Source organism: Trachemys scripta, chromosome 5 (assembly GCF_013100865.1).
Source record: "Trachemys scripta elegans isolate TJP31775 chromosome 5, CAS_Tse_1.0, whole genome shotgun sequence".
Classification (NCBI taxonomy): Eukaryota; Metazoa; Chordata; order Testudines; family Emydidae; genus Trachemys; species Trachemys scripta.
In genome coordinates, this window is record NC_048302.1 from 98786544 (window position 1) to 98810079 (window position 23536).

At 42.9% G+C, this 23536-nt stretch overlaps 1 protein-coding gene across 1 annotated transcript in view; it reads left to right on the plus strand.

Annotated features, from left to right (window-relative positions):
* Window positions 1–23536, plus strand: part of ARAP2 (ArfGAP with RhoGAP domain, ankyrin repeat and PH domain 2) — a 217483-nt gene that overhangs the window by 139301 nt on the left and 54646 nt on the right. Inside the window, exons 22-24 of the mRNA XM_034772450.1 lie at window positions 2899–3004; window positions 11816–11963; window positions 12813–12881. Of these exons, the coding sequence (XP_034628341.1) occupies window positions 2899–3004; window positions 11816–11963; window positions 12813–12881 (323 nt within the window). The remainder of the gene's footprint in view (window positions 1–2898; window positions 3005–11815; window positions 11964–12812; window positions 12882–23536) is intronic.

A 23536-nucleotide genomic window follows, 5' to 3' on the forward strand; every position in this document is an offset into this window, starting at 1 on the left:
AGTCGTTAAAGATCCTTTGGCTTAATTAGTTCTATATGTGTATATATACACATCAGTATGGATATAAGTGTGTTACTAAATCTGTACTTGTGCTGTTGAGTAATTTGTTGTTTATATGTGCCTCTCTTTAAGCAGTACAAATAAAACAAACTTAAACATGAAAGAAAACGGTGAGACTTCAACCTAAACCCAACTTCATCTTATTTTAGAAGCCCAAGGATATGTGTCTCCACCTAATAGAGATCAGGATCAAGTCCATAGTCACATGTTGACTGGGTTTAAAATTAGAGTGATTGATTGAAAGGTTTTTTGGGGTCCTTAATAGTTAGGAAACATATAAACACATATTTATCTACCCTGTAAACAGTGCTAGCATTATACCTCCTGGTATAATTATAGGAGGTGAAGATTTTACTATTAGGACCTTGACTTTTGTTGAGGTCAACATCAGGGTTTATTGACCTTGGAGATAAATATTAACTGAAATGAAAATAAATGATGTTTACCTGTAGGGGCAATAATTCTTAATTATATTTACTCACTTTTATTTGTAAACAATATAAAGAATTATGATAACATAAATATTGACACCCTTGTAGTTTAAACTTTTGAGGTTTTTCCCCCCAAGTACGGTACTGGAATTGTAGATTCCTTTCAGAAGAAGGATGGCCCAAGTGGTTACATTGCTAGCCTGGGACTTGGGAGAGAGATTCAATTCCTTTATCTGCCACAGATTCCCTGTGTGACCTTGGTCAAGTAGCTTAGTCTTTCCGTGCCTCAGTGTCCCATCTGTACAATGGGGATAGTAGCACTTTGCTACCTCACAGGGATGTTGTTAGTATAAATACATTAAAGATTGTGAGCTGCTCAGGTACTATAGTAATGAAGCACACAAGATTGATACCACTGTAGTTCACTTACATGACACAATCTTATTGACTATAAATATGTCCAGTTTCATTTTAAGAATAAAATATTGAATTTAAAAAGTATATAGCAGCATTAATTGCTCTCTAACTTTGCAAAAGATGGGGCTAAATATAGAAGTTCAATGAGTATTGGCCATTTGAGAACTTGGCAAATTCATGGGAAAGATAGCACCAGTAACTTAGAGAGACAATGTGGGTTAGGGTAATAGCACATATTGTAGGAGACCATTCAAAGAGGAGTTAGTAGGTTACAGATTTTTGTAATAAGCCATAAATCAACAATCTCTGTAAACCACTAACCCCCTCTTTTTCTCGTATGACTGCAGAGGTGTTAATGGGCCACTCTACCTTGAATGGTCCCTTATACTATGTGTTAACTACTTATGCTGAACAATCTGTTCATCCTTGTATTTTGCTGTGAAGATGGGATTACCTTTCCCAGACCTGAAGAAGAGCTCTGTTGCTGAAAGCTTGTCTCTCTCATCAACAGAAGCTGGTCCAATAAAAGATAATACCTCACCCACCTTATGTCTCTAATATCCTGAGACCGACATGGCAACAACAACACGGCTTAGTACCAGTAACTGGCCTTTGACCTCAACTAAGACGAAGTGTAGGACTGAATTTTGAAATGTAGATTGCTCTCATCGAGTCAGCAGTCAGAAAAAGTTTCATGAGCAACATTTTAAATTAGTTTTTTCAGGGAAGGTCCATAATGAAGTCTCATTGACTAACATCCTGGCTAGTGCATGTGACTAGAACTCTGTTCCAGCTTTGCAGCAGAGACTCTTGTTGTAGTTAAATATTACCAGGAATATTAGTGGAACGTATTCAGTTGTGTGACAGTTATAAATACATGGGAGCGGATAGGTACATGAGGTATATGTGGAACAGAAATTTAAATCAGTTTTTTATATTTTCCAAGTAGTGAAAAACTATATGCAACAGTGCATTATATTTTTATGTAGTATTCTTAATACACCATCTTGCTAAACACTTAATAGAGATGGTTAGTCATTAGCTGAGAGAACAGAAAATTTGCAAAACAAGATTTGAGGCAGAAACAAAGAGGAAAGGAAGAAAAGCCTGATATGAGTTAGTAGTTTTATTCCTGAGCCTGGCAAGGTAGGCAGCAGGTTCGGCTTTAGGCACAATGTAGAGAGTCAAGGTAGATGCAGGGTAGAGAGCAAAGTAGATCAATGGATAACACACTGGACTCAGGAGACTGGATTCAATCACTGGCTCTTCCACTGACCCGCTGTCTGATCATGGACAAGTAACTTCACCTCAGTGAGCCTCTGCTTCTCATTTCACCATTCATCTCTCTTGTCTGTTTAGATCAGGGGTAGGCAACCTATAGCACGCGTGCGAAAGGTGGCACACGAGCTGATTTTCAGTGGCACTCACACTGCCTGGGTCCTGGCCACTGGTCCGGGGACTCTGCATTTTAATTTAATTTTAAATGAAGCTTCTTAAACATTTTAAAAACCTTATTTACTTTACATACAACAATAGTTTAGTTATATATTATAGACTTCTAGAAAGAGACCTTCTAAAAACGTTAAAATGTATTACTGGCACACGAAACCTTAAATTAGAATGAATAAATGAAGACTCGGCACATCACTTCTGAAAGGTTGCTGACCCCTGGTTTAGATTGTAAACTATTTGGAGCACTGTGTGTTTTCACCCCAGTTGGGGCTTCTACATATTACTATAATAATAATAAGGTGCAAAAAAAAGTATATTCTCTCCAAATCAAACCAATTTACTAACTACAGACACATGCACTCTCTACATATTAAGGCATCCTTTGATGAAAAACAATTTGTTGCTTTCTGGAGGCTGATTGGTTGAATTATAATTTTAAATGACTAGATGTTGCCATTGTAGTGGATCAGTATTGTTCTTGTTTTGGGACATACATTGTGGTGAATGTCCAGTGACTTTTTGTTTCTTCCTCCATTAGATACACAGAATGAAAAGGAACGAGTGAGGAAGTATGGAACTTTTATTCAGAGCCTTCCACGAGTCAATAGAGCAACTTTGGCAGCTTTAATTGAACACCTTTACAGGTCAGTGTGTCAGCAGATCGACTCAGATTTCGCACCACAGTAGAGAACACTCAATAAGCATTTTTTACTTCACTGGCGTGACTGAAATGTCATTAACACTTCATATATCGATAAGTACCGTTCAGAGCTATTCAACTAGTCATGGCTAATTTTACTGATTCATAAATAGGATTAATAGGATTTGCATTAATTTGTAATCTATAAACTGTATTTTTCTTACATTTTAATTTTAACTATAGATACCAACACACTTTAAAGAACAATCTTGCACTGACAGGAAGCTGCAGATATAGAATGAATTTTAAATGCGCCTACTAAGACCATGCTACCTGAATCTGTCATCCTCCAAAAGAGATGAGGCAGAAGGACCTAGGGAGTTTTAGAGGATTTTTAAAAGCCCTTTCTCATAAGCTCCATCATGCATAGCAGTTCCTGAGAAGAGAAGGCTCTGAGGGAGAGTCTAATATGTATGATGGCTTTAAGAATTAATTTTCCTAGCTATGTTTCATTACTTTTTAATTTTGCAAGTGTAACAGCCCGGGGGAGTATTTGAAACCGTAGACTGAAGCACACAGCAAAACCCGTATCTCTTTCTAAGATAGAGTAAGCTGTGAAGAGTGTATCAGAATTGTATAGCTTGGATGCTCCTGCACAAGTCAGACTGAATTAAATGGATCAGTGTTAATTGTTGTTAAATAGTTTTTTGGGTTTTTTGTTTGTTTGTTAGTAGCAACTGAATACGTTCCACTAATATTTGTCATAAACTAACTGAATATCTGAAGTGGGGGTTCTGGAATGCCTGCTTCAGTACAATATGCGGAGTTGAAGAATAAAGCTACAACCAGGGTTGTCCTTAAATTATTCTATCAATATAAATAACAATTTTTAAGTCTTTAGTGATAATTCTTTTTTCTTCTTCGAGTGATGGTCCCTATTGTCTTACATTGTGGGTTATGCATGCGCACCATGCTCCCGCAGCTGGAGAATTTGAAAGCAGTTTCTTCTGGTCTGTGGATGTGTCCTGGCTCATCTTGTGCCCATGATGAAGAGGATAAAGGTCGGGGCAGATCAACTGCCTCTTCAGTTCCTTCTCACTGCCGCCATATGGTCTGAGTCAGATACTTTAGTGTCCTCAGCTTTGGCTTTGTTCTACGAAATAAAACTTTTCAAACTAGATGATTCTTAACAGTTTTAATAGGTTTTACTGTTTAGTATTAGATTAGTGTCCCAGGGGGACCTTCCCACTGACTTGTTCCCTGTTCAGGAACTGGACTATGCCCAGGACTCCAGGCTTCAAACTCAATGCTTCCTACTCATGATCCGTCTCAGTCAGCAATGACCGTCAGTGCTGTTTGTACTTCCTTGGGGAATCTTTCATTGCAGTGTGGTGCAGTATCTGCTGATTGTTCCCCAGCTGTATCCAAGAGAGGCGGGAACTTCATCTCCACAAATATCTCTTGGAGGACCCAGGCAGGGGATCACCCCTGTACATTAGCCTGATTCAGCAAAAAGTGCACCTCCTGCTGCAAAGTCCGATGCTGACGCAGGAAGACAGACCCCACGGCAGGGTCTTATCGGGAAGCTAGGAAGCACTGTCATAACCATGAGACTAAATCTTCCTGTAAGTCCACTTCATAGAAGTTGGACTCAGCTGTAAACAAGCCCATCGGCTTGACCCATGAGGATTTAATATGTCCTAAATCCCAGCGGTACGACAAGAAAGTCCATAAGCATTGGACTCCACCTGTACCAGACTGTATTCCATCAGTACCATCCTCCCTGGCTTCTTCCAAACCCCAGGATCTGCCAGGACTGACCAAGTCAGATCACTGCCAACTATGGATACCACCCTCCTCATATGCTCTGGTGGCCTGGACAAGCAAAACCCCTCTCACATCAGAGAGATCTGAATCTGTTGCCTGCCTCACAGGACATTTTTGCTCTCCCAGATCCGGAATCTCCTTCTCCATTGGGCCCCTCCATTTCTAGGGACATATCACCACCTCCGGGAGAATCAACTGCTGGAAGGAGCTCATCACCTGATCCATCTGCAGAATACATCTCCCCTCCAATGGCACCACAGTACCACCACTGGCACTGGAATCAGCCTTCTCCTCATCAGAAGATTCTGAGTCATCCAATGAACTGCTCTTCCCTTATCCTGTGTGTCCTCCACCACTCAAAAGACCCTCATTGGCTTGGGAACAATCTCTACCTCATCTAACTTTGAGCTTCTGCTACCCCATGCCATGGGGGCCTCTGTGATCACCTATCAACCACGCCTACTGGTCTACTCCCCCTGAAGAGTTGATCCGATTTGCCAGGGAGACACCCCTTGCCTCTCTGCTAAGGGGATGCTCAGATCTGCTCCCGGATATGACAGAGGAGGAGGAACATTACGCTCCTGACCTTGTAGTTCCACTGGAACTAGGAAGACTGCCATCATCATCCCTGGATAAAGTGGTGACTTCTAACCCCCCTGCCTCCTGATAACTTCAGGCAGTTCTAGGACCATCTCTGCAGAGTTCCTGGAAAGTTTCAAATTTCTCTTGAAGAGATCCAGGACTCCCAGCACAAACTCTTAGGGTACATCTACACTACAGCAGGGAGTCGATTTAAGATACGCAAATTCAGCTACGTGAATAGCGTAGCTGAATTCGACGTATTGCAGCCGACTTACCCCGTTGTGAGGACGGCGGCAAAATCGACTTCTGCCGCTTTTTGTCGGCGGCGCTTACTACCACCTCCGCTGGTGGAGTTAGAGCGCCGATTCGGGGATCGATTGTCGCGTCCCGACGGGACGCGATAAATCGATCCCCGAGAGGTCGATTTCTACCCGCCGATTCAGGCGGGTAGTATAGACCAGACCTTAGACATCTTGCATGCTTCTGGAACCAACAGAATAGCTCTCTCTGTTAATGAAGCCATACTGGAGCCAGCTAGGACAGTTTGACACACTCCTACCACCTGCACTCCTACCACCAAAGGGGCTGAGAAGCATTATTATGTGCTGGCCAAGAATTTTTGTTTTCACTCCCCTTTCCCAATTCACTGTTGGTCCATGCCTCTTCTGAAAGGGCTAGAAAGCAGCATCCACCATCTACTCCTGCTGACAAAGAGGGAAAATGCCTGGATCTGCTTGGAGGAAAGATCTTCTCATCATCCAGCCTCCAGTTCAGGATAGCCAAATACCAAGCATTACTGGCTTAATACATTTTCCTGAATTACGCCAAGTTTGTGAAGTTTGACAGCCTTCCGTATCAAGACAGATCTCTTTTTCAAGCTCTGACAGACAATGGCAAACTGGTAGCCAGGACCACCCTCCAATCTGTAGTCGATGCTGCCTCTAGAGCTATAGCTACCGCCATTGTCGTGCGCAAGGAGTCATGGCTCTATGTGTCAGGATTCACTAAGGAGTTCCAGAATACCATTGAGGACCTCCCCCCTGATGAATAGGAGCTCTTCAACCAGAAGGCGGACGAGTCCTTCTATACCTTGAAGGATTCCAGGGTTGCCCTCCACTTGCTATGGATATGCCTGTCACTAAGAGAAAGTTTCACCACCCACAGGTCACATCTAGATTTATGGCTCAGCAATTTTTCTATCAGAGCAACTTTGAACCAATACATAAGAGACCAAGGGTTCAAAAGTCCCACTTCCTTACACCCTCGGCAATAGGCTTGGCATCTCAATCCCTGGCTCAATGTTATTTTTGATGGGAGCTCAAGAGCCACAAAACACTAAGCCCAACACCTCCCGCCCCTGCCACACAGTACTTGGGGGTCATCTGGAAGTCTTTTTCAACACCTGGAGTGTGATGACAATGGACAAGTTGGTGCTTAGCATCATCCACTCTGGCTATATAATACATTTTGCAACACTACCTTCTCCAGAAACTTCCTCCCCGGCCCTGGGGAAACCTCTCATATGAGAGTATTCTCAAGAAGTGAACTCCTTATTGCAGCAAGGAGCAATAGAACCATGTCCCCCCTCAAGATCAAAGGAGAGGGTTTAACTCCACCTACTTCCTAATATCCAAAAAGAAGGGCACTTGGAGACCAGTCCTTGACCTCTGCCATCTCAACTGTTTCATTCACAAACTCAGATTTTGCATGGTCATATTGGCAGTGATAATTCCATCTGTAGAAAAGGCCATGTGGTTCATGGCTCTCAATATGAAGGATGCATACTTTCACATAGACATTCATCCTGCCAATAGATGCTCTCTCAGATTCATGGTGTTCTTCAACCATTTTCAATAATGAGAACTTCCTTTTGGGATAGCAACTGCCCCTAGAGTCTTTACCAAGATATTTTCAGTAGTAGTAGCAACAAGGCCTGGCTTACACTGTGGGACAAAAGGTATGGCTTTTTACAGAACACCTCTGCACAGACAGACCCTCTCAGAAACTAGACCACCGGTTCCTTGGCCTGTATCGGATCAACTTAGTAACCTTTGAGCTTCAGTTCCCTCAGTCCCTTAGGGACCACCGTGTATTCCATGTGTCACTCCTAAAACCTTACACTGAGAATACATTTCCCCATAGAGCCTAAGCTCCACAAGTACAAGGTCAAGCGGGGTAAATTGTGATACCTGATTGACTGGGAAGGTTACAGCCCAGAGGAATGAACTTGGGAGCCAGCAGAGAATGTTCATGCTCCTGCCGTGGTTCAGGCCTTCCATAGGAGCCACTCAAGAAAACTGGGCCCATGTTTCCCAGAGGGTGCCCCTAGGAGTGGGGGTTATGTCATGATGGACAGGCCTTGAACCCAGGTCCACAGGGTTTATCGGACGTGCTGCAACCCTCCACTGGACCAACTGCTGATCCAGGACTCATGAAGCCCAGCCCCAGTTTGAAGCTCTGCCTCTGATGCCCCATTGGTAGAACCCCAGAGCAGCTGATTGGCCTCCTGGCCCTACTTATGACAGCATCAGGAACAGGAAGCTGTCTTAAAAAACTGGCATCCACCTTGTGCCTCCTGCTTATGCTCCTCCGCCCCCCCCCCCCAATCCCCTGGCTTGACTTCCTGGCATCCTGACTCTGGCTTAGCTCTGGACTTCTGATTTTTTGCTCTGATCTCCAGTCTGGCTTTGGTTTCTGACCTTCCAGGATCCTGGCCAAGCTGACTCCTGACTGTGGATTCCAGCTCGTACCACTAGGTCTGGCTGCCCATGACCCGGCCCTGACAGCAAGAACGTACCTGTCCAAGGATAGGTTCTAGACCATAAATAATACCATAGCTCATGTGTCAAGCAACCCTCGAGTACCAGTCAAAACATCTCTCTCTCCTAGGTCATATGGCCTCATGCACCTATATCACCCTGTTTGCAAGACTCCACCTTCATTGCCTTCAAACTTAGCTACAATCACTATACTCCCCAAACCATCATTCCATGAACCTCATGGTGACAGTTCCAGCCAAGATAATGTCTTCCCCTGCTATGGAAGACAAATCCTCTTCAGATAAGCACTAGTGTCCCTTTTCTCCCTTCCCTTCCAGACAGGAACATTATTACAGACACATCCCTATTTGGTTGGGTGGCCACATGACTAGCCACCCAGCACAAGGTACCCGGACAGCTCGAGAGTCCAGAACGCACCGCAGTATCCTGGAGTTGTGAGTAGTCTGGAAGTCATTCAAGTTCTTTCTTCCATTCATCCATGCTCACCATCTCCTTATAATGTCAGACAATGTTACAACTGTCTTCTACATCAACAAGCAGTGGGGACTGTGATCCACCTCCCTGTCAGGCCTCTGGAACTGGTGTATCAGCAATCAAATCACCCTATTGGCAGCCTACCTTCTGGGAAAACAAAATGTGCTTGCACATTCCCTCAGCAGACATTTTACAATCGACCAAGAGTGGGCGATTCATGATTTGGTACTGCACAATATTTTCACTCTATGGGGACCCCAACCAGGGATCTGTTCACCGCTTTCTAGCAAACAGGAAGTGCATCATGTATTGCTCCAGAAGAGCCCTAGGATGCCACTGTTAGGGTGACACTATGCTTTTTCCTTGGTGGGACCAGTTCAACTGTCTTCCCTCCACTACCACTTCTGCCCCAAGTTGTACACAAATCCAGCATGACAGAGTGCAGGTCATCCTGATAACCTCCTTCTGGCCAGACAGTTCTTGTTTCCTAATTTCCTCCTCACGTCAGCCTCACCACCAATCATTCTCCCAACATTCCATGAGTTCCTGACTCGGTGGAAGGGCAAGATCAAGCACCTTGATCTGCATCCGTTCCACCTCAGGACTTGGTATTTCGATGGGCATTATCCTTAGAATGTTCATGCTCCACAGCCATATGAGACATCCTCTCTAAAAGTAGAAAGGATTCTACAAAAAATGTTACCTAGCTAAGTGAAAGAGCTTCTCTTCTTGGGCGCACCAAAGAGGCATTCTCCCAGAGACTACAAATCTTGCTTTCATCTTGGACTATATCCTCTCTTTTTGAAGACAACAGGTTTGTCCATGAGCTCCTTGCGAGTCCACTTGGCTGTGATCAGTGCAGACCATCCACTTTCTTAGGGCTACTCGGTCTTCACACATCCACTGACCAATAGATTCTGGAAAGGCCTAATAAAAACCTTCCCACCTGTTCAGAAGCCTATTCCCCAGTGGGACCTAAACCTTGTTTTCTCAAAAAGAAGAACAGGAGTACTTGTGGCACCTTAGAGACTAACAAATTTATTAGAGCATAAGCTTTCGTGGACTACAGCCCACTTCTTACTCTGAAACTTGTTTTCTCAGTACTCACAAGATGTTTTTTTTTTTCTTTGAGACTTTAGTTATAGTCCATGTCCATCCTTTTCATGAAGGTTGATTTCCTTGTGGCCAGCACCTCAGTGGAAGGGTTGGCCAACTTGGAGACATGATGTCCGATCTGCCGTACACTATATTCCATAAGGATAAGGTTTCTTTGCATCTCCACCCCAAATTTACCCCTAATGTAGCTTTGGATTTCACCTTAAACAAAACATTCACTTACCTGTGTTCTTCCCAAAACTGCACACTTCCACATAGGAGCAAAGACTCCACTCCCTCAGTGGTCGGTGGGCCTTGGGTTTTTACCTACAGAGAACAAAACAAATCAGGAAATCCCTAAGACTTTTGTCGCTATAGCGACTGAGTCAGAGGGCACATCATCTCCACCCAGAGAATCTGCAAATGGTCTCTAGCTGCATTCTACTCTATCAGCTTTCGAGCCTCCCCCCCACTCTCCATGAGTTAAGAACTCATTCCACCAGAACGTAAGCAACACGTATGGCATCTCTTCAGGAGGTAGTCCTCCTCGAAATCTGTAAAGCGGCCACATAGGGCTCCGTTCACACATTTGCAAGACATTATTTCCTGGTGCAGGACTTTTCTGCTGATGCCTCCTTTGGTATGGTGGTACTCTGCTCAGCCCTACCATCTACATCCTCCTCCTACTTAGGTACTGCTTGTTAGTCACCCACAATGGAATACAATAGGAACATCACTCGAAGAGGAGGAGATTACTTACCAGTAACTGGAGGTTCTTTTAGATGTATGGTCTCTATCTATATTCCATTGTCCACCTTCCTTCCCTTCTGCTTTAGAAGGAACTGGAGAGGTGGATGATCCGCCTCGCCCTTCACTCCCTTGGTTGGAGGCACAAGATGAGCTAGGGCGTATGCACGAACAATGGACACTGCTTTCAAATTCTCCAGCTCTGGGTGCATGGTGCGCATGCATAACTCTCACTCGAATACAGATAGAGACCATGTATCTCGAAAAACCTCCAGTTACAGGAAAGTAACCTCCTCTTCCAAGTATAGGAAATGCAGGAAATAAGGTTAAAATCAGTAAATTGGGAGTTTTTAAGGTGCCCATGTAACCCCACACCACCTGGGTGTGGTGCTCTAGCCCCTCTAGTGGCACCTCGACCACTTAGAGATTAATGAGTCTGCTACAGCCTTAGCTAAGAGCCATGTGGCTTTTAGCTCATGCAGTAGAGGCTTATGCATTTAGTTCCAGAGGTCCCAGGTTTGATCCCGCCTGTCGGTGTTAAACTCACTTTAAGCAGATATAGCAAAAGTTGGCACCTATGGCATTAAAATGCCCTGTGGTATCTTAAAGAAATGGTTGTTTCTTAAAGAATCATGTAGAGTATAATGTGCTTAAGCATGTAATACACACATATAGCAGTGACTCTTAAGATTTGGAGATTATGGTGGAAGCATAATCAGCTGAACACAAGCTCCCAATGTGATGCTGTGGCCAAAAGGTTTTGATGGGTTCTACATCACTGACAATTCTTAAATCAAGATTGGCTGTTTTTCTAAAAGAGATGATCTAGGAATTAGTTTGGGGAAGTTCTGTGGCCTGTGTTATACAGGAGGTCAGATTGGATGATCACAATGGTCACTTCTGTCTTGGAATCGGTAGAAAAAAAATCCTAGTACAATTGGTTAGAAAATTTTAACAGCACTATAGAAACAAAAATGTTTTAAGAGTTTCATTATCTCTTCCCCCATTTTCTGACCATATCCAACTTATACAGATCACAAAATGAAGTAGTAGTATGAAAATGATTATTGACATGACACCATTCACTACCATAGATCAGAGGCAGAAAGAAAGCATCAATTAATGTTTGTGTACATGAAATCATTACATACATGTAAAAGACTAGATAAAAATAGGTTAATAATTTTGTTTAATAAAACTATACTGTTGAAAATATGGCTGTTGGAAAAGCACTCTGTGTCCTTGAGTCGAGCATGAGCAGTGTCAAGAACAATGGAGTATTCTAACTGGATTTATTCTCCTTCAAACAGGGTGCATAAATGTTCAGAAATCAATTATATGAACCCGCACAATCTAGCCATGGTGTTTTCATCATGTTTATTTCAAACTAATGGACATACCAGTGAAGAAGTCAATGTAATAGAAGATCTAATTAAAAATTACGTACAACTCTTCGATGTAAGTATCTTACATAATGTAGTGGCCTAAGTGCTCTGGTAATAGAATTTTGTAAGATGTCTGAAAATCTCTCTGCATTTCATGATCTTGCACAAAGATGTTGTCTTCACAAATGTTTTTTGTGCAATGTTGGTTCCACTGCTTCACAGTGTGCAGGATTCTCTGATGCTTTAGCTCTGTGGCCTTTGCCTTTTATTTGGCTGCTTTTAGACATTAATTCTGAACTAGTCTAGACTGAAGAGAAAAAGCTGTGTTTATAGAGTTGCTGTGAATCAGTCTTTTCCAAATGAGTGCGCACAACTCTTCTCACTGGCATGAAGATGGCATAGTTTTTAACAAATTCCAAGATTGTGATCTTTGAAAGTGGTATGTTTGTTCACCTATTATGGTTCTTGTGTTGCAGCTAAGGTATTCCCAGACTTTTGACTCAGTGAATGATGAGCACTTCAGAGAGATACTGTTTTCTTCCGAAGCTTTTTGCAGAAGAACTGAATCCAATTGAATTTGAATTTATTCATTACTAGGGACTAATCTTTGTGACCCATTATGCAGCATTCTTCTTTTTTATCTGGGGGTCACAGAGGAAATGTGTTGATATTATAAAGAGCTCAGCGGTATGATGGATTTTATGGAAAAATCCTCTTTAGATTTACATTCGATAAAAATAGTGCCTTCTGTTTGATACTAGAAAAAATCTCTCAATCAGATAAAATACATTGTAAGTGTAATCACTCATAACAACCCTACTTGATTTTCTTAGTGTTGTTAGCCATTATAAAGAATCCACTAAGGATGATAAAGCGTTATGTTAGTTTCCCTCTAACTTACCGAAATATCAATTTTTAACAGATAAATGAAGATCAGATCAAACAAATGGATACAGAGAACAGCTTCATTACCAAGTGGAAAGACACCCAAGTAAGTGGTGAAACTCGATTGATTTGGGAATGATCGTAACAAAGGAATATTTTGTTGTCATGTAGCAGTTTTGTATTTCTTTATGGAGATTTGCATAATGTACCCATTTCGAAAAGAGACATAAAACAGCAAAGTGAAACAACTGTGTCTATGCAGCGTTGTTCCCATGAAATTATGATCTAACACATAATGGGACTATATCTTACCTATATATCTCACTCAGATTTCAACTTTAGATGTATTTAGTTCCATATGTTTTATAAACTGTAGGAAGTAGTGATTGGCATTGTTAGGAAAACATTTTGAGCTCCTATCTTTAGGATAGAATTCTCTGTATGTATTGGAATTTTATAAAACAGGCTTATCAGTAGATAATGGCATGGTGTGAGCTTGGGCACCTCTGATTATCTTAGTGTTCAAACAGAACACACAAAAAAGAGGCCATTTTCAGTGCAGGGAGGCTTCAAACCATAACGTACGTTTGTTTGGTTGTTTGTTTTTTTAAAAAACCCACTTTGAATTGCTCTGTGAAGTTATTAGGAAGCTGTTGCATGTTATGATGTTCGTCCATCATTATCGATGAAGACCTCAACAACTCATTCTTTCGATGACTGGGCTCTGTATGTCCGAAGATGACTGATCAGTCCGATTCGGGTGTGGAATGTCCTGTCACACGTTGGGCAGACATGTAATGGCACTGTCGATATTGTATAAGCAGCTCTGGACTTGCGCAGCTCACGCTTTTTTCAGCCTCAGCAATACGCCTCGCCTCAGAGGTATTATTGCCCGTGTGAATGAGACTGCGCCATGCTGGACGGTTCAGTGCGAAGGTTTCCCATGTGGCGGTGTTAATCTCGAAGGACTTCAAAGAGGTCTTCAGCATGTCCTTGAACTGCTTTTTGTGTCCTCCATGGGAGCGCTTTCCCTGAGTGAGTTCTCCGTAGAAGAGCTGTTTAGGAATGCGTTCGTCTGACATTCTCACGACATGTCCGGCCCACCTGGTCTGGACTCTCATCAGCAATGTGTGAACTGACGGCAGACTGGCTCTAGTGAGGACATCAGTATCGGGCACTTTGTCCTGCCATCTGATTTTTAGAAGCTTTCGCAGACAGGAAATGTGGAAGTGATTAAGCCTTCGTGCATGACTCTGATACAGTCCACATCTTGCAGGTGTACAGCAGAGTTGGAAGCACCACTGCTCAGTAGACCTTCGTTGGTAGGCTGATCCCTCGATGTTCCCAAACGTTGGAGCGCAATCGGCCAAATGCAGAGCTGGCTTTAGCAATTCTGCAGTTTACTTCATCATCGATTGACACTGCTCGGGAAAGGGTACTACCCAGGAACGTGAAATGGTCCACTGTCCGAAGTCTCTGTCCATTTACAGTGATGGACGGTTCTGAGTACAGAGCGTGGGGAGCTGGCTGGTGCATGACCTCAGTCTTCTTGATGTTAATGGGGAGACCGAAGTTGTTGCATGCAGTTGAAAACTTGTCCATACTGGCTTTCATTTCTGGCTCTGTACTAGCATTCAGAGCACAATCATCAGCAAAGAGAAAGTCTCGAAGTACAGTTTTCTTCACCTTGGTGGTGGCACGCAGTCGCCTCAGATTGAATAGTTTCCCGTCAGTTCTATACTTCAGGCCTACTCCTTCAGTGCAATGTTGAAAAGCATCAGTCAAAGTGGCAGAGAATATCATGTCGAATATCATGCTGAACAAAAACACACCCTTGCTTGACGCCGTTGGTGACTGGGAAAGCCTCAGATGTTTCACCATCATCCAGGACACGAGCCATCATCCCATGATGAAATTGACGTACCATTCGTATAAATCTGTCTGGACAGCCAAATTTTGACATGATCCTCCACAGGCCCTGGCGACTGACAGTCAAATGCTTTCGTGAGGTCCACAAAAGTTGTGTAGAGCTCACGATTCTACTCTTGACATTTCTCCTGTAGCTGACACACAGCGAAGATCATGTCAATAGTCCCTTCCACGTCCCTTGTGGAAGCCACACTGATTCTGGCAGTAAGCCCTTCTCCAGGTGAGTGATCAGTCGGTTCAACACAACCCGTGCAAGAACTTTCCCCGCTGTAGAAAGCAGCGAGATTCCACAGTGATTGTCGCATACCTAGCGATTGCCTTCCTCTTATAGAGATGCGAGATGGACGTGTCTCTATATTCTTGTGGAATGGTTCCCTGCTTCCAGAAGGACTGAAACAGCTCAGTGAGTTTCCGTAGCAGCACGGATCCACCGACTTTGTACACCTCTGCTGGTATGGCATCTGACCCTGGGGCTTTGCCACTTGACAGCTGATTGATAGCTTTCTTCACTTCGTCCTCTTCTGGTGAAGCATCCATGGAGTCATTGACTGCAACCTGGGGCATCTTGTCAATGGCCTCATCATTGATGACTGAGGGGCAATTGAGAATTGCTTCGAAGTGTTCAGCCCATCTCTGGAGAATCTGTCTCTTCTCTGTAAGGAGCACAGTACCATCAGAGTTCAGGAGGGGAAAACTCCCAGAAGACTGTGGACCATAGAATGTGTTGAGGGCTTCATAAAACCACTTATAGTCATTCCTGTCCACATATGCCTGTATTTCATCTGCTTTGGCACTCAGCCACAAGTCCCACATTTTGCGCAGTCGGTTCTGTACTGTTCTGCAAGCGTTGATAAAGGTGGTCGTCTTTGCCGCTGAGGATGGATCGTTTTGATATGCACGATGCAGGCAGTGCTTCTCAGCAAGTAAGGCCTGGATTTCTGCATCATTTTCGTCAAACCAGTCTTGCCGCCTGCATGTGGAGGGCCCCAATACCTTCGATGCAGCTGTATGGACAGTGTTGCGGAATTGCTCCCAGACTTTCTCAGCGTCATCCTCAATACGAAGATCAGCAAGCTCATTCTCTAGGTCTTCTGCTAGGTTTTCAGAGATGGGGCTGTTCTTCAGCTTCGACACGTTGATCCTTTTGAGAGCCTTAGAGCCTTGTGTTCGTCTCTTCGGCATGATATGGAGCTTCATTTTGGATACTATATAAGCCTATGATCCATCCAACTGTCAGCACCACACATAGCTTTTGTAACCCTGACATCTTGTCTGTCCCTTCTCCTGATGATGACATAATCAATCAAATGCCAGTGCTTGGAACGGGGATGCATCCACGAAGTCCTGTTACGGGTAGGAAGGCGGAAGACTGTATTGCTGATCAGAAGGTCGTGTGCTGCACAAGTTTTCAGCAGTAACAGGCCATTGCTATTACACTTTCCCACTCCATTTTTCCCGATGACTCCTTCCCAGGCTGCGGCATCGCATCCAACTCCTGCGTTAAAACAGCCAAGCAGAATCAGCTTGTCTGTGCGGTGCACTGACGATAGCAGAGTATCTAGTTCTTCGTAGAATTTATCCTTCACATCCTCTGGGTTGGTCATTGTAGGAGCATATGCACTGATCAAAGTAGCTTGTTTTCCTTTTTGAAGCGGAAGCTGCATTGTCATGAGCCGGTCATTTATACCCTTGGGGGAATTGGCAAGTTTCCGAACAAGATGATTCTTGATGGCGAAGCCAACTCCAGATTCGCGACGCTCATCACTGCTGCGGCCACTCCAGAAGAATGTATAGCCACCGCCTGACTCAGACAGCTGTCCTTCATTAGCAAGGCGAGTTTCGCTAAGGGCTGCAATGTCAATGTTGTAGCCTGCGAGCTCTCTAGCGACAAGTGCTGTTCTTCTCTCCAAGCGACAAGTGCTGTTCTTCTGTCTGCCGTGATGTTGTCCAGTAACGTGCGCACATTCCATGTGCCAATAGTGATCGGTGTCACTCTAAGTTTTGTTTTTGTTTTTGTTCGACCACTTTTGTGGGATCCCCGCCAGCCGCGGTATGCTGGCCAGGGTAAGGTGAAGCAGGCAATGTTTAGGGCACCTTTTCTAGCCCCCTCCTCATTCCACGGAGGTGAGCAGTGCAATCCTGAATAGGGCTGTTCAGTCGCTCAAGAAGATGCTGAGCTCCACTGCTGCTTCAGTCAGTGAGGAACGACCATTATGCCTGAGCCGCCTATGTGCAGGTCCATGGCTACAGCTCCCAGTGTATCCACACCTGCTGCTTCGTCGCTCGCCCATCGCCACAGGACTTGATATGATGTAATATGATATAATATGATGTCGAGACTTGCGCGTGAATTGGATTAAAGTGAGGGAGAGTTGCGCGACGTCAGCCTCACTCTCTCTTCCCAGTTCCTATCTGTATCCAGTGGCAGGACAGAAGTCGAGACGGGTGGAGATAGGGCAGGGCGCAGTGGATGACCAGGACGCCTACGTGTCTTGTCGTTCTCTTAAGCGTTCCACAACGCTTGCTGTCACCGCCTTCCTGACCATTGAACCAGGTTGAACCAGGTTGCCTCAGTCAGCCGGATCCAGCCTTCGCATGCAATGGGTAGACAGGCCCTAACTCACCGAGAGTCTCATCGGCTACCCTCACCTGGTTTAGCCCACCAGTCAAGACGGTCTCTGGGGTGTGGCCGCTGTCGCATGCTGACAGCTACTTGGAGCCACAGGTGAGAGCTGGGTGTCAAGTGGGGACCAAAGTGGATGAGCTACGACTGCTCCCCCATCAGTGGTACTACCCCTCCCTGACAACCCCATACATCCCTGTAGCATGTTATACTCTCTGCAAGAAGAACTATTAAATGAGTAGCTACATGCTTCATTAGCTAAAGTTTGAGTAGTGTTCATGTGTGGTCCCAATTAGAGCACATGGCAGTGATTCTAAGACCGGAGCTGAACCTTGGGAAGCTGTTGCTCAGGTGGGCAGCTGAATTAACCATGACAAAAGGAAACCTATGGAACTTGTGATTTGTGTAGGAGGTCTGAAATAAGGTTGGGGAGAAGCCCTGGGAAGTTTAGGAATTTAGTAGGGCTACAGGAGTTAGTGTGAGGGAGACACATCAAACTATAAGTCAGTATTGGTGGCTGCCCTTCTTGGTTATGCGTGTGGTGTAACACGTAAATCTCAAAGTACCTTAATTCATCAGTAAAGATAAGTTTGTTATGGTGCTCATGGAAGTCAGATGTTCTATGATTCTCTGTATTTCTGCTGAGCTGTATTACTTTGTCTCCTCCCCTTCTACCATGGATGTCAAATTTCATTGCTCTGGGGAAAAGTGCTGTTGTATGGCCCTTTTGTGGATGTGCATGTATGAAAACTTGAATGGTGTGTGTGTGTGTGTGTGTGTGTGTGTGTGTGTGTGTGTGTGTGTGTGTGTGTGTGTGTGAGAGAGAGAGAGAGAGAGAAAATTCTGCCTCGTGTGAAGATTGTGTTGCCACTGGCCTCGTTCATGCAATGTGTGCACCTGACTTGCCAGTGCAAAGGGCTAAATATAATACCACCACATGCCTCCTGCTGGCAAGGGACTGAAATTTACGTTAAAAAATAAATACAGCAACATCTTATCTCTATTGCTTTTGAGTGGTGATGCTATTGAGAGAAGATTTTTGCTGGGAGGAATAAAGTCTTGATGCCTAAGATCTAGGTGCATAGAAAGTTGGAGAAAAGATAATTTTTCTGCCTTCTAACTGTGTGATTTCCTGGAGACTTAGCACCAAGAAATGCCTGCAATGAACAGTCCCTTTCATAGGATTTCATCCCCATAGGAAGTCATGGCAGAAGCTCCAATGGCTATGGTGCTATTTGCAGTTTCTCCTGGTGTCACTACTGGTACCTGGTACAGCCACTGAAGCTAAGAGCATAAATGAGAGAAGTGCCTTGGGAGTGATTCCACTGGTACTTCCATGTGTTTGGAGTTGGGAGTTGGTGGAAAAGAGAAATAGAAAGCGTTGGGCACGGGTGACCAATTTGGGAGCTCTGGTTGCTGATAGCTGAGTGCATTCAGCCAAAACTACAGTTCTGGACAGAGTGGAATGCTAGGAAGAGGCAGATGTGATGTTCCATGTTTTATTGGAAAGATCACTATGGCACTCTCTTTAGGAATTGGTTCTTGTTCTGAAGGCTATTTTCAAAAGGAAAGAGGCTAGAGACTTGCTTTCTCATTTTTAAAATTGAAGTTTAAGCTTCCTGCAGTCATTTGGTGTCATTTAAAAAAAATCCATTATGATATACTTAATTTTCCCACACTAAAACCAAAGTGAGACAGACCCTTGTGAATGATTGACCAGTTTATGTGGGGACTTTAGTAGTTGCCGGGAAGAAGAATTGTGAGAAGCCTGAATTGTGTTTCTGACTATTTGTTTTCACTTTGCTTGCAACAAATTCTGCTCTATTCATAATCAGACTTCATATGTGATTGTTCCACCCACTGCATTTTATAGCCCCTGGCTTGAGTCTCATCAACCTATCAATAGCTGAGTTTAAATTCTTCCAACAAAAAGCACTTTTATTTCAACCTTAACACAAACAAACATATTCAACCAGAAATTTCCAGCTCGCAGCTGAAGAGTGATGATTTGTAGTGTAATGTGATATTTAAACTTTCAAAAGTAGTAGAGACAATGCTTCCATTTAATTATGTATTCAATTGTCAAATTCTCTTCCTTTTTATTTATTTTAAAGAATATTTGAGTCACTATTCATATTTGTGTGAAATTTCATAGTTTCTATGTATGTATGTGTTGAGACTCTGGGAAATAACTTACAGTAACCTACACAAAAACTAGTTGTTAAAAGAAATTCAGTTTTAAAGAAATGCACTTCTAGAATTGTCATATTCTATTTTTAAAATCAAAGACAGTACTCATTTCAAAGGTTTTATAAAAATAAGGGAAGCTACTGCCTAGAGATTATATTTACTTTAGTTTAAGGAAAAAAAATGAAAAAAAGTATGCATTATGCATTTAAATTAACCTGTCCAGGTGTCATTTTTAAAATCTGTTTTTCCTTCAATTGCTCCTTTTAATGGAAAAAAGAACTCCAAAAAAGTGCTAATGCTGGGTAATAAAAACTGTCAAATCTTCATGAGGCCCCACCTGAGGTAAAGTATTTGGCCGTTGATTTTTCTGTAGATATTGTCACATTGCTGTTTAATATTGTAACTGTAGATGTATCCTGTTTATCAGTAAGTGCATGTCCTCTTTCTGCAGTACCATCTCAGAGAATTTGTGATGTATTGTACAGCTCCAACACATCTGTGATCTCATCTTCACTCTATCTAGCTCTTTTTTGTACTGTACTTTGTGCAGCATTCTTATTTGTATGTATTTGCTTACCCCAAAGAGAAACTCTTGTGGAACGTAGACTTTGTTCTCAGTTCTAAGTAAAAAAATTTGCTTTTCAGGAAGTACATTTTCAGTTTCCTCTTCCACAAATAAATGGCAAAATGTATCAACAATATCTGTGTTTTGGCAAATCTCACTCTGGAAAGAAATAGATTTTTTTTTTTCATGGATAGGTTCTTACAGTAAATTACTCCTCCTCTTTTCACTCTCTCCAGAAAGTACTTTGTTATGCAAGTCTGGGCAAGCAGAATTTTGAGTCCTCTTATTCACTGCTTGTGGGTGAAATGGATGTCGCTATACATTGTTTTAAGGCTTGATCATTTAATATAGTGTCCTGAGACTATTGTAGTTTTGAATGGCGTAATGGCATATATTGTACAAAATGCAATTCTTTTCTCTGATTTGCAAGCAGTACAGACGATCCTAGCTTAAAGCAGTCATTGCTGTTTTAGTTCTTCTCTCCATTTCTAGGAAAACAAAGTGTAACATTTCATAGAACTACTTTGGCCATTTGGGGAAATAATATTTGGCATGCAGATTTTCACTATCCAATGTAAAAAATATTAATGGAGCTGCAGTGTTTAATTAAGTCACTGTGGACACAAAACTCTAATATACTGAGTTTGAGTCACAAAAACAGAGCAACACTATAGGTTGATTTTCTAAGTAATAATCACTGAGTGGAAAGTCATTTCATACCAGTGACTTGCTGGGAAAGCCAACAGACCTTAACTCAGGTAGCCATTGGCAGCTTGGAAGTGCTTGCTGCAGGGGTGGCTGTTTTTGTTAACTTTATAAAAATGTAAAGGAAAAAATAATTACTTTTTCAACAGTTGAGAAGATAAAGTTGAACTGCATATTGCTGGGGATACAGTTTTCTTTTTACTGTACCAGTCTTTTCCTTGCAATTAAAGACCTGTGTGGTAGATAACAGGAAAGTAGAATGACATTGTCTCTGTGCTACTAGGATTATAAAGATGACTCGCATGCAATATTTAGCAGACTGAGAATTTGACTGGTAGAAAGGTTCTTAAACAAAGGTGGGGATAATAGCCCTATTCTCCAAAACAGTCAAACTCATCACCATAGAAATCTTTTTCAAAACTTTCTCCAATCTCATTTATATTTTCTAAAAATAACTATTCATAGAGGAGAAACTACTTAAAATGTAATACATGGTATATTTATTATTCATAGTTAATAGACACTGAGCTGCTACAACATTTTTTATTTTGGTTAAAATTATCGTACAAAGTAAGGCCTGATCCTGCCATATTTATGTGGAAGTTTAACTTCAGCAGACAAGTGCACAGATTCTAACTTTGTTTCTCACCTGCATGAAGTTAAGCATCCCCACTTGAAAATACTCTGTCCTCTCATTCTTTGTAAAACATAGGCTGCAAACGCTCACCAATGGCTGATTTTATTGCTTCATTTTGAAAGCCTGACTGTGGGCATTTCTGTTTTAAAGTTCAGATTTAAAAGTTCTGAGAATTTGTGTCCCAGGGGTTAATTTGGGTTTGAGTTTGGAGTTGTTCTGAGCAGGAAAATCTTCTAAAATAAAGTAATGTATCCCTGCCCCGTTCTCCTTTATCAGCGCTGTCCTTACGTTTGGTTTTAGTAAGGCAGGAAATAACCTGATACCATGTTAAAATGTAAGGAGTGCTCCTATCTCTGTTTCATTTGAAGTCCCTCTGATATTGTTCCCAAGACTTTGATGGCCATATGTGGCAATTCGATTGTCAAAATTCATACATTTTCCCTTCTGAATTAGGATTAGTCTCTGTGGCCAAGCAGCAACTGAGTCTTGTGGAACTTCTATGTGTCAGCAACTGCAAAGAGTAATTTTTGCTGGATCAGACGCTTCTAATATATTACTGTGATGTCGAAGCTTTAAAGTGAACCTTTTTGAAACTTGCTATATGTATCTCATGCATATGTAAATACACTCGTGTATTCATGCACTCCTCTGAGAGCTGTTTTGTGCATGCATGGAGGACAAGGTATATAGACTGCATCCTCTCCAAGGGGTGTTCTGCCTGCCTGCCTAAAGCACAGTGGCTCCAGAAACTTCTTCTAGGGTACTGTGCTTTTATCCTACCTGCTAAATATTCTAAGTGGGATTTTCAAAAGCACACAGCACTGGCCTAACTACTTCTCACAATCAACCTATGGAACTTATTGCCAGAGGATGTTGTGAAGGCCAAAACTGTTATAATGGGCTTCAAAAAATAATTAGATAAGTTCATGGAGGATAGGTCCATCCATCAATGGCTATAGCCAAGACTGTCAGGGATGTAACACCATGTTCTGGGTTTCCCTATGCTGACTGTCAGAAGCTATGAATGGATGACAGGGGAATCACTCAATGATTGCCTGTTCTGTTCATTCCCTCTGAAGCATCTAGCACTGGCCACTGTCAGAAGACAGAATACTGGGCTAGATGGACCATTAGTATGGTGGTGGTTATGTTCTATTGAAATTAGTGGGTATTACCATGGACTTCACTGGGAAGAGAGTTAGGCCAATACTGAGTGCTTTTAAAAAGCCCAACCTTCCTCTTTAGTATTATGAATGTGACTTGCAGCTGGCTGCAAACTGACACTGCATAAGGTACACGGTCATCTAGTCCTTTGAAATTGTGTCTACATCTGAACTTGGAGCCAGAGGCGTGTGTGATTCTCATCTCACGACAACCATGCACTGGCTCTGCTAGAGCTAGCATGCTACAAAAAGTAGTGTAGCCGTGGGAACAGCAAAGAGCAGCATGGATTAGCTGCCCTGCATATGTAACCATAGGTAGAACCCTGCTTGGATACAAAAATACGGGTCCGCATCTGATCTGCATCCACAAGAATCCACTTGTATCCAACTCACGATCTGCACTCTATCTTTTATCTGCATCCACACCACACCTGCATCAGCAGCGTCTGTGTGCGTGCGTGTGTACTGTATATAGGATCTCAAAGGCGGGGGAAGCAGCTCTCTGCAGCTCATAGCCTATGAGGCTGCTTCCCTGCCTTCAAGAACCTATACACCCCTTGTACAGAGAAAGGGGAGGTGATAGATCAAGAAAGGCAGCAAAATCCCCCATGCTCCTATCACCACAGTTTAAGCAGACAAGCAATTTAGGAAAACCCTCCCAACTTCATTGCTGTATCAGGTCAGTTGGAGAGGGAGGCAGCTGCTTCTGCAGAGTGAGTCAGTAGCCTGTGTTTCCACAGCTATACTACTATTTGTAGTGCATTAGCTCTATGAGAACTAGCATGTCTATGAAAGCTGGGAATCACACCCCAAGTGTAGGTGTAGCCTGAGTGAGAATCTTATTTCAATTAAGGTCTGAGAGTCAAAACACTGCTCTCTGGAACGATAGTTGTTGTTCCATCATAATACATTCATGTAGGAGCTAGAGCAGGGAGAGTAAATAATGCAG